Genomic DNA, 14,238 nt, shown 5'->3' with positions numbered 1-14,238 from the left:
CGTTACAATGCATTTTTAACCTGGAATGAAGTGGTGGGCTTTTTTTCCTTCATACAAATTCGCCAAACTCGCGCGAGATCAGCAGAGGTGAAACGTCCGCGCAAAATGTTTCGCTTCCTTTTCCTTTAGGCTAGTCAGACAGGAGAGAGAGATGAGTGAACCTGCAGCTGACCTAACGTCATATAACACATTCTCCAGATGGGCACACGCCCATTACTTTAAGTTTGTGAAAAATAAGGATGTGAAGAACATCGTAGTCAAATGCACTTTGTGTGCTAAACCTAAAGAACTGTCCACTTCCCGAAATAGCACCAGTAATTTAACTAAACATTTCCAGAGGTGCCGTAGTAACATGAAGTTAGCAAGTAACTAATTACTTTAAAATGACAGTAACAAGTAATAAATGTTATTACTTGTTACTGTCATTTTAAAGTAATTAGTTACATTACAATATTACTGTATTTAAAATGTAAGGCATTACACTACTATTGCATTACTTTTAAGTTACTCTCACCAAAATAACGAAGTATGGATTTGGCAATCTGAGGCCAAGTTTACATTAGACCGTATCTGTCTCGTTTTCTTCGCGGATGCACTGTCCGTTTACATTAAACCGCCTGGAAACGCCTGGAAACGCCGGGAAACGGGAATCCGCCAGGGTCCACGTATTCAATCCAGATCGTGTCTGGTCCGGTGCTGCGTAAACATTGAGAATACGCGGATACGCTGTGCTGAGCTCTAGCTGGCGTCTCATTGGACAACGTCACTGTGACATCCACCTTCCTGATTCGCTGGCGTTGGTCATGTGACGCGACTGCTGAAAAACGGCGCGGACTTCCGCCTTGTATCACCTTTCATTAAAGAGTATAAAAGTATGAAAATACTGCAAATACTGATGCAAATACTGCCCATTGTGTAGTTATGATTGTCTTTAGGCTTGCATCCTTCCACTTGCAAGTGGTAAGTGATATGCGCTGGGATCACACACACAGCGGCTCAGTCCCGAATCACTGCTCGTGTGCTTCACTCGCGCGCTCTGTGAGCTGCGCAGGGCCGGAGTGCGCACCCTCCAGAGGGCACTCGCTGTTCAGGGCGGAGTGATTTGGAGCGCAGGATGCCTGCGGAGCCGAGCGTATCCGTGTATTGGTGTTGCTGTGTGCACGTGAATCGTGTATTGGTGTTGCTGTGTGCATGCTAATCGTTTTAAAAACGTTAATCTGATGATCCACTGATATGGTCTAATGTAAACCCTACCTAACTGTAGCTCAAGACGCTCAATTAGCTCATCACACACCCAGTGGCAGGTGATGTGGTATCTGACTGAGCTCGGTTTATGGTTAAAAACTCTAGAATATAATAGCCACAGTGACGGCTCATGGCACAATACAAGGAACAATCAATCAATCATCGCAAGAACAGACAAAAGGTGAAAGTCTGGCAAATTGTGATAGAAATACTGTAACTTTAGGCCTATTCATATTAACGTTAATTGAACTGTATTGTATTGTATTGTCTAAAGATAGGACAGGATACAAAATTAGCATTTCTATGCCTTTATTGTTTTCAAGTTTACAGCATTAAGCATAGTTTATGCTTCATAAAAAAAAAAAAAAAAAAAAAAAGATTAGCCCTAATGGATATGACTCCATTTCAGAAATTTAACAAAAATGAACATATTATGGCAAATCGTCGCCTACAATAAAACTGGCCTGAAAAAAACCCCACAAGCCTTTTAAATCACAGCTAGACGATGACTATTAGCTATATGAGGCTACCCAGTCACATTTCGAAAAACAGAATTAGAAATAACAAAATCAAAGTGCTTTGAATGATATTGAAGTGCTTAGGCCTATTAGCCCTCGAAGGAAAGGCAGCTCGATCACTTTAGTCTGACTTCCGACCAGAAGAGAGAAAAAAAAAAAAAACAGTTATGGGCAATTCCATGTAAATGTCAACCTCACCATGCAAAAATAAAGCAACATGTAATACATCAAAACCACTCCCAGAGATATCACCTAGGCCTGTATTTTACAGATGTGAATAAGTTGAACCAATTTGTAACCAACCTAATATGTCACTGTCAGTCTTTCTTTCTTATAATGTAAAACCCAAGCTAAAATCAACTTTGATCATGTACAATTCTATATTATTGCCACAAGCCACAGAAATGTATGCTAAAATCCACAAAACAGCAAAACAATAGCCATCCTAAATATTATTTAAGAACTTTGATAGTTTTAGCTGATATTTAGAGAGTTTTTCAAAGGGTTATGGTGGTTAAATTGCTGATTTTCTAAACATACGCCATGTCTATTTCAGACGCGTCACATCCATAACGGAATTTCGTCACATCCATAACGCTGACTTTTCCTTCCGAAACTCTGCATGAAATACAAAATATTTTAAACAAAGATTTTTTAATATTCACCTTGGACCCCTCTATCAAATGGATATCTCCATTTCGACATTAGGTTTACGATTTCACAGAGTTTGATAAAAATGTACAGTCACCCAAGAAAAGTGATACTTTTTCTGTCACATCCATAACGCATCTTTTATTGGCGTTTTCTGGCATGCCCTAGATGTACTATGGGAATTGTTCTTGTTCTATCACTTCTCCAGTATGGTACAGCCTTAAAATATGCAACACCTGTTTAAATACTGAGAGACAATAAAACATGCACTGGGTCATTTGTTGCCATTTTGAGTTCAAGTGTCACGTCCATAACGTTGGAATTGCCCTTATACAGGACAAAAATGTAAACAAACTGTCAGCATATCTTCAACAACATGCTCCGCCACAAGTCTCCTAACCTCCTGAGGCTGAAGGAGCATCTTACGCTACGGTCACACTGCAAGGCTTAATGCTCAATTCCGATTTTTTTGTGAAATCCGATTTTTTTGTGAGGTCGTTCACATTAACAAAAATATGCGACTTGTATGTGATCCTCAGTATGAACGAAAAGCGACCTAAAAGTGTTCCGCATGCGCATTGCAGGATACGACGACGTCACACGCAGTGAGCATGGCCAGTGTTTACGGAAGTAAAACCGCCCGGTTGCGGTATGACCCATCCAATCTAGCTTGAATAGCTGTATCCCCCCAAATGGAAATCAGCTCCCTAACCTCTGCGTCCTTCCATTGAGAAGATTCAGAACCTTCACAGCCCGAAGCGTCCCTCGCATTGATGTCATGCGCAGGGGCGCAGATACGTTTTTTGAACTGGGGGGGACAAAAAACTGGGGGGGGGGGGGGGGGGGCAAAGCTGCCAGCAAACCAACCCCAACCCCGATATGCCTGTCAAACTTGTTAGTAACCATAGCAACCAAGCTCGAGCTCGCAACCTGTGCAGTCTGCGCAGCTCAACCAACCGAATATCAGTCTTTGTTTTATGTGAGTTGTTGCAACTATGTATACACTGCTGTGCACCTCAATAAACCGAATGGTAATTAGTCTTTTGATTTTTCCGTGAGGTTTGCCTTATGCAAAGAAAGACAGCATAGACGTTTTTTCCTCCCTATAAGTGGGGGGGACCGAACGAGGTGAATTTAAATCTGGGTGGGACGAGTCCCACCCTCTATCTGCGCCCGTGTTTATGCACCATGTTGTTGTAACTTTTTTGAGAGACCCGCCGCCTACTTCAGCGCAGAATAGTGACGTTTGTGGCTTGTTGATGACGTGTAAGTCGGATGAATGCGACCTGGCGGTTCAGACTGAAGTCGCATATGAAAAGAGCGGATAGGAATCGGAATTAGGACCACATATCCAAACGGCCTGGGTCGGATTTGAAAAAATCGGATCTGTGTTGTTCATATTGTCAATAAAAGATCGGATACAGGTCACATATGGGCGAAAAGATCGGATTTGAGTCACTTCAGCCTGCAGTGTGAACATAGCCTTAGAGCGGCAGAACGTTAATTTTGGCTGCTTTGTGATTTTATCGCCACTCTCATCCACCGCTTGCTTCCTTGCTAACTTCATGTTACTATGGCACCTCTGGAAATGCTTAGTTAAATTACTGGTGGTATTTCGGGAAGTGGACAGTTCTTTAGGTTTAGCACACAAAGTGCATTTGACTACGATGTTCTTCACATCCTTATTTTTCACAAACTTAACCTCCTAAGGCCCAAGCTGTTTTTTTACATGCATTTTTTATTTCTCTTTGCTATTTGGGCTTATTAGAACCTGATTAGAATAAAAACTAAGCATCATCTTTTGATAAGATGTACTTTTAGAGAAAAAGTATGTCCACATATGTGGATTCTTGTTCCGAATTTCCATAAAGTGCTGTCCACACATGTGACCGCTAAGCCCTAGGAGGTTAAAGTAATGGGCGTGTGCCCATCTGGAGAATGTGCTATCCGACGTTAGATCAGCTGCAGGTTCACTCATCTCTCTCTCCTGTCTGACTAGCCTAAAGGAAAAGGAAGCGAAACATTTTGCACGGATGTTTCACCTCTGCTGATCTCGCGGTGATTTTGACGAATTTGTATGAAGGGAAAAAAGCCCACCACTTCATTCCAGGTTAAAAATACATTGTAACGCGCGTTACTGACATTTGTACCGAGTAAAATATTACCAAATTTTTTTCTGTAATGCCTTATATTACCGCGTTACTGCAAAAAGCAATGCATTACAGTAATTCGTTACTTTTGTAACGCGTTACACCTAACACTGTTAAAAAAGCATAGATGTTTTAAATGTGTAAAAGAAAAAAATAAAAATGTGTGCAACAACCATTTTTTTAAATACGAATGGAACATTAAGTATAGCAACAACAAAAATTGTGGTGGGGGGCGCTGTTGTTTATTTGCTCTCTGGGGGGGGCTGACTCTCCCACACTTTGAAAAGCCCTGATCTACAGAATTGAGAACGGATGTGTTGTTTAATAAACAAAACGGGCAAGCTTCAAATTGTGGCAGCTAAAATAAGCTGGTGAAAACAATTAGGAATTTTTTCCACGCTGGTGATGGCCATGACTGCTGGTGGGGGGGAAACTCAAGCCCGAAAACTAAGGTTACATCCACACGACAATGGCAACGAGATTTTTTTTTTTTAAATATCGCGTCCACATGGGCAACGGATCAGTAAAATATCAGGTTCATATGGCAACGCAACACTTGCTGAAAACGATGCAATACACATGCCACACCTCTACGTGCGCTGTAAGACGGTCCCATCGGAGACACCAGAACAATAGAAGTAGGACACATGTGCATAAACCCCTTCTTCTGTAGCATCAGCCACAAAGTTTTGATTATTAATCAGTAGCGTAAAACGAAAGACGCGGAAAGAGGAATGAACGGGGGTAGATGGAAGCCGTTACGCCAACATTCTGATATCCTCCAGAATTCTTTAATGGTCCGGAATAAATTGAATGCTACACGTTGATGGATTACTTTGTTCTTCTACGCCCTTTTTGAGGAATGTATTGTTGGACTTAAACCAACATCTGAAGAGGTCAGATCATTCCTTTTTTTTTTTTTTTTCCTATGTTTGCTGGCGGGATTGTTTTTGTTTTTGGAAAGCGCACAGGCGGTGCGCGGTTTGGTACTGCTTCCGCAGTGTTTGGACTAAAGACTCTGCCCTAAGGGCTATTCTCTCACTCTCTCTCTCTCTCTCTCTCTCTCTCACTTTGCACCATTACACAATAAATATTCACAGTGAAAATATTATGTAAGCGCGTTTCATGAACCAAGTTATAGGATTTGTTGACAACTCGCATCGAGTTCGTTACACTTCTACCCGGCGTGAAGCACTGACAGTCATGTGGTTGTGACGTCGTCATCGTAAACAAATCCGTTCTACTCATCCAGACGACTTCGCAACGGCGCCGTTGCCAGATTTTTTCACTCTGGAACCCGTTCTCAAAAGATTTCGTTTTGGGGCATCCAAAACGCCAGTGCCGTGTGGACGCCAGGCCGAAACGATAAACAATTTTATCAGATTCACCCGAATCCGTTGCCGTGTGGACAGGGCCTAAAGCTCTTCAGTTTCTGTTGAGGCTTGTTGAATTTGCATTGGGAGAGGGGGAGGGGGCATCCAGAATAAACTTCCTCCTTCACGGCCAACAAGCTGTGCATGTGCGTGTATGAGTGAACCATATCCGTGGTCGTCGGTGACAAACCCTGGCTCCTTCTCGACAAGGCAGTGTGATATTTAGCAGGCAGCGTTTGTGCCCGTGAGATAAGCTGTGCAAGGAAATGTTGAGGAAAGCTGGAAATGAAGGATATGGAGTCAGATGCCTAAAGTGAGTGTGATCAAGTCACATTACAAGCATGTCAACATTCGTTCTTGCTCTCTCTCACACACACACACACACACACACACACACACACAGAGCAAGGAAATCCGGAAAGGCAGGTGTTACATAGTCTCTTTCATACATATCTATTCGAGATGAACATATATTTCTTGTTTTAATTTCCGCCAGGGCACATAATGACTGCCGCTGTGTGATGAAGTTTGTGAAGGAACTGGAAAACCAGTAAACCACTGTAGAGGAAGAAGCGTTCAAAAGCAGCTCAATTCATGCCAGTGTGTTTAAAGTGCATATCACGGGTAAATTCAGGAACAAGATCAATGTAATTCTCCTATTTTATATTAAACTTTGGTCAAATATCTGTAACATTCTGCATTCTCTGCAATTTTTGGATTTCCCGGGAAACTTTGATTTTCGTGACGTCGCGTGCGGGACACCTCCTTCAGAATCCTACGTCAGCGCTGGTTTGTTTATGAGAAAACGACCTGGTGGTTTTCTGCAAATTTCTTCAACATTATCACATAATTATTAAAATGGTTAACAGATGTATCGTAGGAGGGTGTAGCAACACCAATCTTGATGGGATTAGTACTCATCGTTTCCGAAAAGACCGGACAATGAGAGAGAAATGGGAGCGCTTGGTCTACACAGACTCTGCACTGAAACCGTGCAAAGCTCGCGCAGCCTGCTGGCGCTTCCGCAGGTAACGTCACGAATCTGGCTCCAGACTCCCTTGGGATTTTTCCAGACGCGTTTTATTTATTTTTTTCTGCTGTAGACAGATGGCCTTCTGCAAAATTACCCTTCTGGATGAGTGTGTAAAGGGACATACTTTCATATTAAAAAAACAAAAACACAAATTGGTCCAGAATATGTCCTTTAAAGTCTCAATGACATGCAGGGGGCACTATGGAGTCCCTAGATACACCCAGGGGCCAAGCCTCTATCCCTTAGTAGCGGTGGCCAGGACCGGGGTACCAAATTTCATGAGTTTTCACCCATGGGAACCACGTCAAAAATGGCCAAGTCTTGAAGAAAAAGAAGAATACAAAGAATATAATAAGAATCCTTAGTTAAAAACAAGAGTGCCTTATGCCTCCGGTACTCAGGCCCAAATAAATATTACTTGAACTTTCAGTATATGAAAGCATTTTGTCAACAATCACCATAAACAACTATCAGCTAGATGTAACGAAGGAGTTTACATATCTCGGCTCAACAGTAACCTATGACTTCTCCATGGACTCCAAATTCAGCAGACGAATTGGCCGAGCTTCAACACTTGCCAGACTCTCAAAGCGGGTCTGGGACAACACCAAAGTGACCCTAAAGACCAAGACGACACTCTACACAGCATGTGTGCTCAGTGCCCTCTTATATGGTATGTCAGCAAGTCATGGACCCTGTACCCGAGGCAAGAAAGGGAGCTCAATACCATCCACATAGGCAACCTGAGGCAGATTCTGGGCATCAAATGGTCAGGCCCCGTAACAAGGTCCTCGAGCGTGCCACCACACCCAGCATCTTCACTCTGCTACATCAATGCCGACTCCGATATCTGGGACACGTCCGCAGGATGCAGGACGGCACGATTCCCAAGGACCTGCCGCATAGCGAGCTTGCAACAGATAAGAGAGCTCAGGGCCATGCCAAACTCCAGTTTAAAAGAGCCATGAAGGCCCTCAACATGGACAGCAATGGATAGGAAGACCTTGCCCAAGATTAAGTGCAGCTGCTGCGGCAGGGACTGACGTTCCTGCATCGGCCTGCACAGCCATAACAGGCGCTGCTCCAGTGCCAACTGATTGCGACTCAAGGCACAGATCCATGGCCAATCATGACCGAAAGATGCCAATGATAAAGGATTTGTCAACTTTCCTATTCATTATGGTTAATAATGCATATTATTCCTCCTTTTTTAATATTACAGTGGTGGTAGCATCGTGCTGACTTGCCCCTGGTTATGACAGTCCTGTTTGTGCCATATTCTTTATTTTTTTTAATATATGGTTTTGTAATGGTGATCTTCAGGATGTTCGTTTGCAATCCCCTCAGATGGCACTGTATTAACACGTTAGCTTCGACATCACCGTTTTGGTAAACTATGCATTGAGCATATACAGTAAATAAGAAGCCATAAGGATGTATTTTTATAAGGATCCCACGTCATAAATGCAAGTTAATCATTGACAAAGAAACAATCAGTGCTTCCAATTGTTTTCATTTCCCATCAAGTTTATAAAAAAATAAAATAAAATCCCCCATGGTTTTCTGCAAGTAGTCTTCCATGGATGGATTATTGTGTGACTGCACTACAGCTAATGTTTACCATCTAAACTGTAGGTACAGTCGCCACCTACTGTCTAAGAACTACAACAGTCTGTCTAAGGACTACATTTCCCATCAGCCAACTTCCGCGTTGACCTGCATCACGCCGGGGCGGGATCACCAACGTCACATCCTCCAGGAAGGCATAAGTGACCCGGAAATCCGCCATACTTTCTCTCTCTCATCTTGGATGTCAAGCCATCTGGACACAAAGATACCCCGCACCAGAAAACCAGATAAAGATGTCTTTTCTTTTTCCTCAAGAATCAGATTTTCGTGCTTTTCTTTCACCTTTGGCCACGGTAGATTCTGGAATCGCGCGATTTTAAACTCCGATTGAGCTACAGCCGGTTTTGTTTGTCTATTATCACTAACGTTACGTACGAATGCAGCCCAAGCAGTTAAAGAGTTAGAAGCGACCGGATCCTTCTAGTTAAAGCGCTGTGCACATTATTCTGATCAGAGACTCTCTTTTCATCACGAGCGACCACGCATCGGATCAAGAAATCCTCTGCTTTCTACAGAAGCGACTCACGTGCTCCACAACGGTGAAACTCCAAAAGTCTCGGAACATCTTCTCAATCTCGCGTAGAGACGAGATACTGAAGTAAGACTGGCATTTGGGCAAAACCTAGTCTTAGGAATTAGCTTTTATTGAAGTAGTGTGAATTTAAACTCAGGAACGGTTTAATTGTTTACACTGTAGACACGCAGCGTGTTGAATTGATGATTGTTCTATTTTGTTTTAATCTCTCAATTGTTTAATAGTCTGTGCATGCTTCTCTATTCCTCACTAACATCCTCAATTTCCTTATTACACATTTTGACCTCAAGATTTCAGTGGATTTAGTAGTGTTATGAGCTAGTGGGTTAGCTACCGGCTAGTCATTTGTTACTTAGAAACACGTGGCCACAGGCCTCACAAACACACCTTAGCTAAACACACGGCTAATTCTTTTGTTTCATTAGCATCCAGGGCTAATTGTATTGTCTCAAGGGACCACAAGGTCATCATCCTCCCCCCACAAACACGTGGAGTTAGCTACCAGAGCTAATTCTTTTGTTTACACACACACACACACACCTTAGCTAGCCACACAGCTAATTCTTTTGTCTCGTTAGCAAGCTAGGCTAACCTTTTGTTTACCACGAAGCCTACACACACACACCAAGTATATATCATATTTGTATATAATGATTCCAACTGCTATTATCCAATTTTATCTTTGTTATAATAAATTCATTTATTATTGAAACTGTGTTTATTTGTTGTTCCGACAATTTTGAAGTGCCCAACCTCAAAGAATTCCAAGGTGCATATGAGTTGTGTAATACGGTAAGTGATCATAATAATTTGGAATATACCATAATTTAGCTGTTTGGTAATTTATTATTAAGCACCAAAATTAATGGTATTAATTAATGAGATTGATCACTTAATCACCAATTGCACCTACAAAACAGTACAAGATGATCGGCACAGTAACATCTAAATATTTTAAGTACTACTTGAGCAGGCGGCATGGTGGTGTAGTGGTTAGCGCTGTCGCCTCACAGCAAGAAGGTCCGGGTTCGAGTCCCGTGGCCGGCGAGGGCCTTTCTGTGTGGAGTTTCCATGTTCTCCCCGTGTCCGCGTGGGTTTCCTCTGGGTGCTCCGGTTTCCCCCACAGTCCAAAGACATGCAGGTTAGGTTAACTGGTGACTCTAAATTGAGCGTAGGTGTGAATGTGAGTGTGAATGGTTGTCTGTGTCTATGTGTCAGCCCTGTGATGACCTGGCGACTTGTCCAGGGTGTACCCCGCCTTTCGCCCGTAGTCAGCTGGGATAGGCTCCAGCTTGCCTGCGACCCTGTAGAACAGGATAAAGCGGCTACAGATAATGAGATGAGACTACTTGAGCAAGTATTTAAAGGAATTTGACGATCGGAATGGACGGCACGAATCCATGGTACAGCAGGAAGCACTGTCTCCTTGGGACTATCCCGGTCCGACCTTGAACTCGGGTTAGTGTCCGTGTGGAGTTTTGTACATTCTCCGTGTCCAAGTGGGTTTCTTTCAGGTTCTCTGGTTTCTTCCAAACTCCCAGAAAACCTGCCAGAAGATAGCTTGGCCCTAGGTGTAAACGCATGTGTGTGTTGGTGTATTGACTGGCATCCCATTCAGGCTGCATTCCTACCTCACATGCAGCATTCACATGGGATAAACTGCGGCTTTAAAAGCGCTTACTGAAAGCGTGCGAGTGAGTGTGATGGTCATAGTGGTGGAACGAGGCAAGTATGTGAATTACTGTTTCTTACTGTCAATTCCGTGTGCATCTCACTCACATGAGGTCAGGATGTTGGTGGTGGATAAGGGCGCACAGGGCGAGGCCACTCCTCCAGGATGTAGTAAGGTCAGTAACATTTACTCCTCTGTATCCTTGGGTCTGCTTCTGACACCACAGCAACAAGCGGCTGGGCCGCACCTCCGATTCTGAAAGCACACGCACGTACACCTACGTTTGTAAGCACTGACTTGCTAAATTTCACCATGACTTCATCCACCCCAACTTTAACCTCAGTACTTACTTTTTTTTTTCCACATAATGATGGACTTTATAGGGATTTTAAACACACCCTTTTCACTACAGCTCAATTTACTCAGTAAGGCACTCGAGATATGGACATACAGTGCTGAGCGTAAATGAGTACACCCCCTTTGAAAAGTAACATTTTAAACAATATCTCAACGAACACAAACAATTTCCAAAATGTTGACGAGACAAAGTTTAATATAACATCTGTTTAACTTATAATGTGAAAGTAAGGTTAATAATATAACTTAGATTACACATTTTTCAGTTTTACTCAAATTAGGGTGGTGCAAAAATGAGTACACCCCACAACAAAAACTACTCCATCTAGTACTCTGTATGGCCTCCATGATTTTTAATGACAGCACCAAGTCTTCTAGGCATGGAATGAACAAGTTGGCAACATTTTGCAACATCAATCTTTTTCCATTCTTCGACAATGACCTCTTTTAGTGACTGGATGCTGGATGGAGAGTGATGCTCAACTTGTCTCTTCAGAATTCCCCATAGGTGTTCGATTGGGTTCAGATCAGGAGACATACTTGGCCACTGAATCACTTTCACCCTGTTCTTCTTCAGAAATCCAACAGTGGCCTTAGATGTGTGTTTAGGATCATTGTCATGTTGGAAAAGTGCACGACGACCAAGGGCATGGAGTGATGGTAGCATCTTCTCTTTCAGTATAGAGCAATACGTCTGTGAATTCATGATGCCATCAATGAAATGCAGCTCCCCGACACCAGCAGCACTCATGCAGCCCCACATAAGGACACTGCCACCACCATGTTTCACTGTAGGCACCAGGCATTTTTCTTTGTATTCGTCACCTTTGCGACGCCATACAGTTTTGAAGCCATCAGTTCCAAAAACATTTATCTTGGTCTCATCACTCCAGAGTATAGAGTCCCAGTAGTCTTCATCTTTGTCAGCATGGGCCCTGCAAACTCTAGGTGGGCTTTTTTGTGCCTGGGCTTTAGGAGAGGCTTCTTTCGTGGATGGCATCCATGCATGCCATTCCTCTGCAGTGTACACCGTATTGTGTCATGGGAAATAGTCACCCCAGTTTGGCTTTCTACTTCTTTAGATAACTGCAGTGAACTTGCATGCCGATTTTCTTCAACCCTTCTCATCAGAAGACGCTCCTGTCGAGGTGTTAACTTCCGTGGACGACCTGGACGTCTCTGAGATGGTTGCAGTTCCATCTTTCTTAAATTTTTGTACCACTTTTGCTACAGTATTCTGACTGATAAGTAAAGCTTTGCTGATCTTCTTGTAGCCTTCACCTTTGTGGTGTAAAGAAATTATTTTCTTTGGGGAATTCTGAAGAGAAGTTGAGCATCACTCTCCATCCAGCATCCAGTCACTAAAAGAGGTCATTGTTGAAGAATGGAAAAAGATTGATGTTGCAAAATGTCACCAACTTGTTCATTCCATGCCTAGAAGACTTGGTGCTGTCATTAAAAATCATGGAGGCCATACAAAGTACTAGATGTAGTAGTTTTTGTTGTGGGGTGTACTCATTTTTGCACCACCCTAATTTGAGTAAAACTGAAAAATGTGCAATCCAAGTTATATTATTAACCTTACTTTCCCGTTATAAGTTAAACAGATGTTATATTAAACTTTGTCTCGTCAACATTTTGGAAATTGTTTGTGTTCATTGAGATATTGTTTAAAATGTTACTTTTCAAAGGGGGTGCACTCATTTACGCTCAGCACTGTACAAGCTCCATCTGGGACATGGAGAACCAAAAACGTGACAAATCTCTAAGTCACTTGTGAGGAAATCGGTGAATTGTTTTGATAAATTTGGGCACTTATTGTTTGTGAATGTGTTGAGATAATAAAAAGAAAAATCACACATTGCCTTGAAAATATGAAGTTTATCTTCTCGTGTTGAAAAACTCACATTTTTCAGACGAAATACATCACGGATCTGAATGACATTTACATAATAATGGCTAGCTTTTTTTCGTGGTATATCAGATATATTCCATTCAGCTAGCATGATATTGAAGGAGTGGAAGATGAGTAGCTGAATGGAATATATCTGATATACCGTGGAAAAAAAAAAAGATAGACAATATTATTTCATACACATTCCTTTCGGGTGTTCAACGCATCTTGCTCTTTCAAAATTCTCTCAAAATCAGCCGTATTTAACGAAGCAAACCTGGCGGCCATGTTTGTTACAAATTGTCCCAGTCGCTCGCTAGCGTGGAAGTTTTACATCTCCGACGTGTGACGTCATGTTGACTTAACCATGCAATATCAAACCATATTGCACGCTCATTCTCCATTGGGTAGAGTGACGTAATACACGTAGGATAAGCGATATGCTAACAATATTGCATGCTATCAAACCAAATGAATGAAACGCGCTAGAAGGGAATAGAACACGTCTTTATTCCATTGAAAAAGTGTCCTGTATGTATGCATGTTATTTACCAGCTAGGAGGTCCGTATCGTGAAATACTGTGACCGAGGTCTTGAAAGAACTGAGCGAGGCCCTCTGGGCCGAGGTCAGTATTCAAGGCCGAGGTCACGGTATTTCACCATACGGACCGACCTTAAGCTGGTAAATAATATATTTATTTTTTTCTTTACCAAATTCTAACAGAAAACGAGAGCGCCCGAAAGGAAAAAACGAGCCGAGCCGCCATTTTGAATCCTCATTCACGGCTGTAATGCAAACGGCTTCCTCCTCGGTATACAAGTGCACTTCCATGGCAGGAAAAAACTACATTTTGCCACCTATGTAGTGCCCTATTTATACAAAATTGAGTCATTCAGGATTCAGCCATGTTTTTGCTCGGCGTTAGCAACAGTTAGAGGTTTTTAGCTTTTTCCTGAAATGTTTTCTTTTATTTCTTCTTCCTCAGGGTAGAAAAACTCGCTTTCGCAGTGAAGACTGTCGTTATCGCTATCCATGCTGTAAAATTAATGCTATTCTCCTGAGAAATGCGAAAATAAATGTTGACAAAAATTGCTACGTTTGTTTTTGTTGTGAACGAGCAAGTCGCCAGAGGTCCATAACCAGGGTCTGTACCGTAAGATATGGACCTGCTCACCAGCCA

The 14,238-nt window shown here is 42.4% G+C and overlaps 1 protein-coding gene across 6 annotated transcripts in view; it reads right to left on the bottom strand.

The window, feature by feature from the left end:
* The window catches only part of mical2b (microtubule associated monooxygenase, calponin and LIM domain containing 2b), a 235,187-nt gene that overhangs the window by 144,678 nt on the left and 76,271 nt on the right, over window positions 1-14,238 (bottom strand). For all 6 annotated transcript variants that reach the window (XM_060928315.1, XM_060928310.1, XM_060928312.1 and 3 more), the window contains exon 12: window positions 10,914-11,061. In XM_060928315.1, coding sequence (XP_060784298.1) covers window positions 10,914-11,061 — 148 coding nt within the window. The remainder of the gene's footprint in view (window positions 1-10,913; window positions 11,062-14,238) is intronic.

This window comes from Neoarius graeffei, chromosome 8, assembly GCF_027579695.1.
Source record: "Neoarius graeffei isolate fNeoGra1 chromosome 8, fNeoGra1.pri, whole genome shotgun sequence".
NCBI lineage: Eukaryota > Metazoa > Chordata > Actinopteri > Siluriformes > Ariidae > Neoarius > Neoarius graeffei.
Note: the sequence above shows the minus strand (reverse complement) of the source record. Positions and strands in the feature narration are given on the sequence as shown.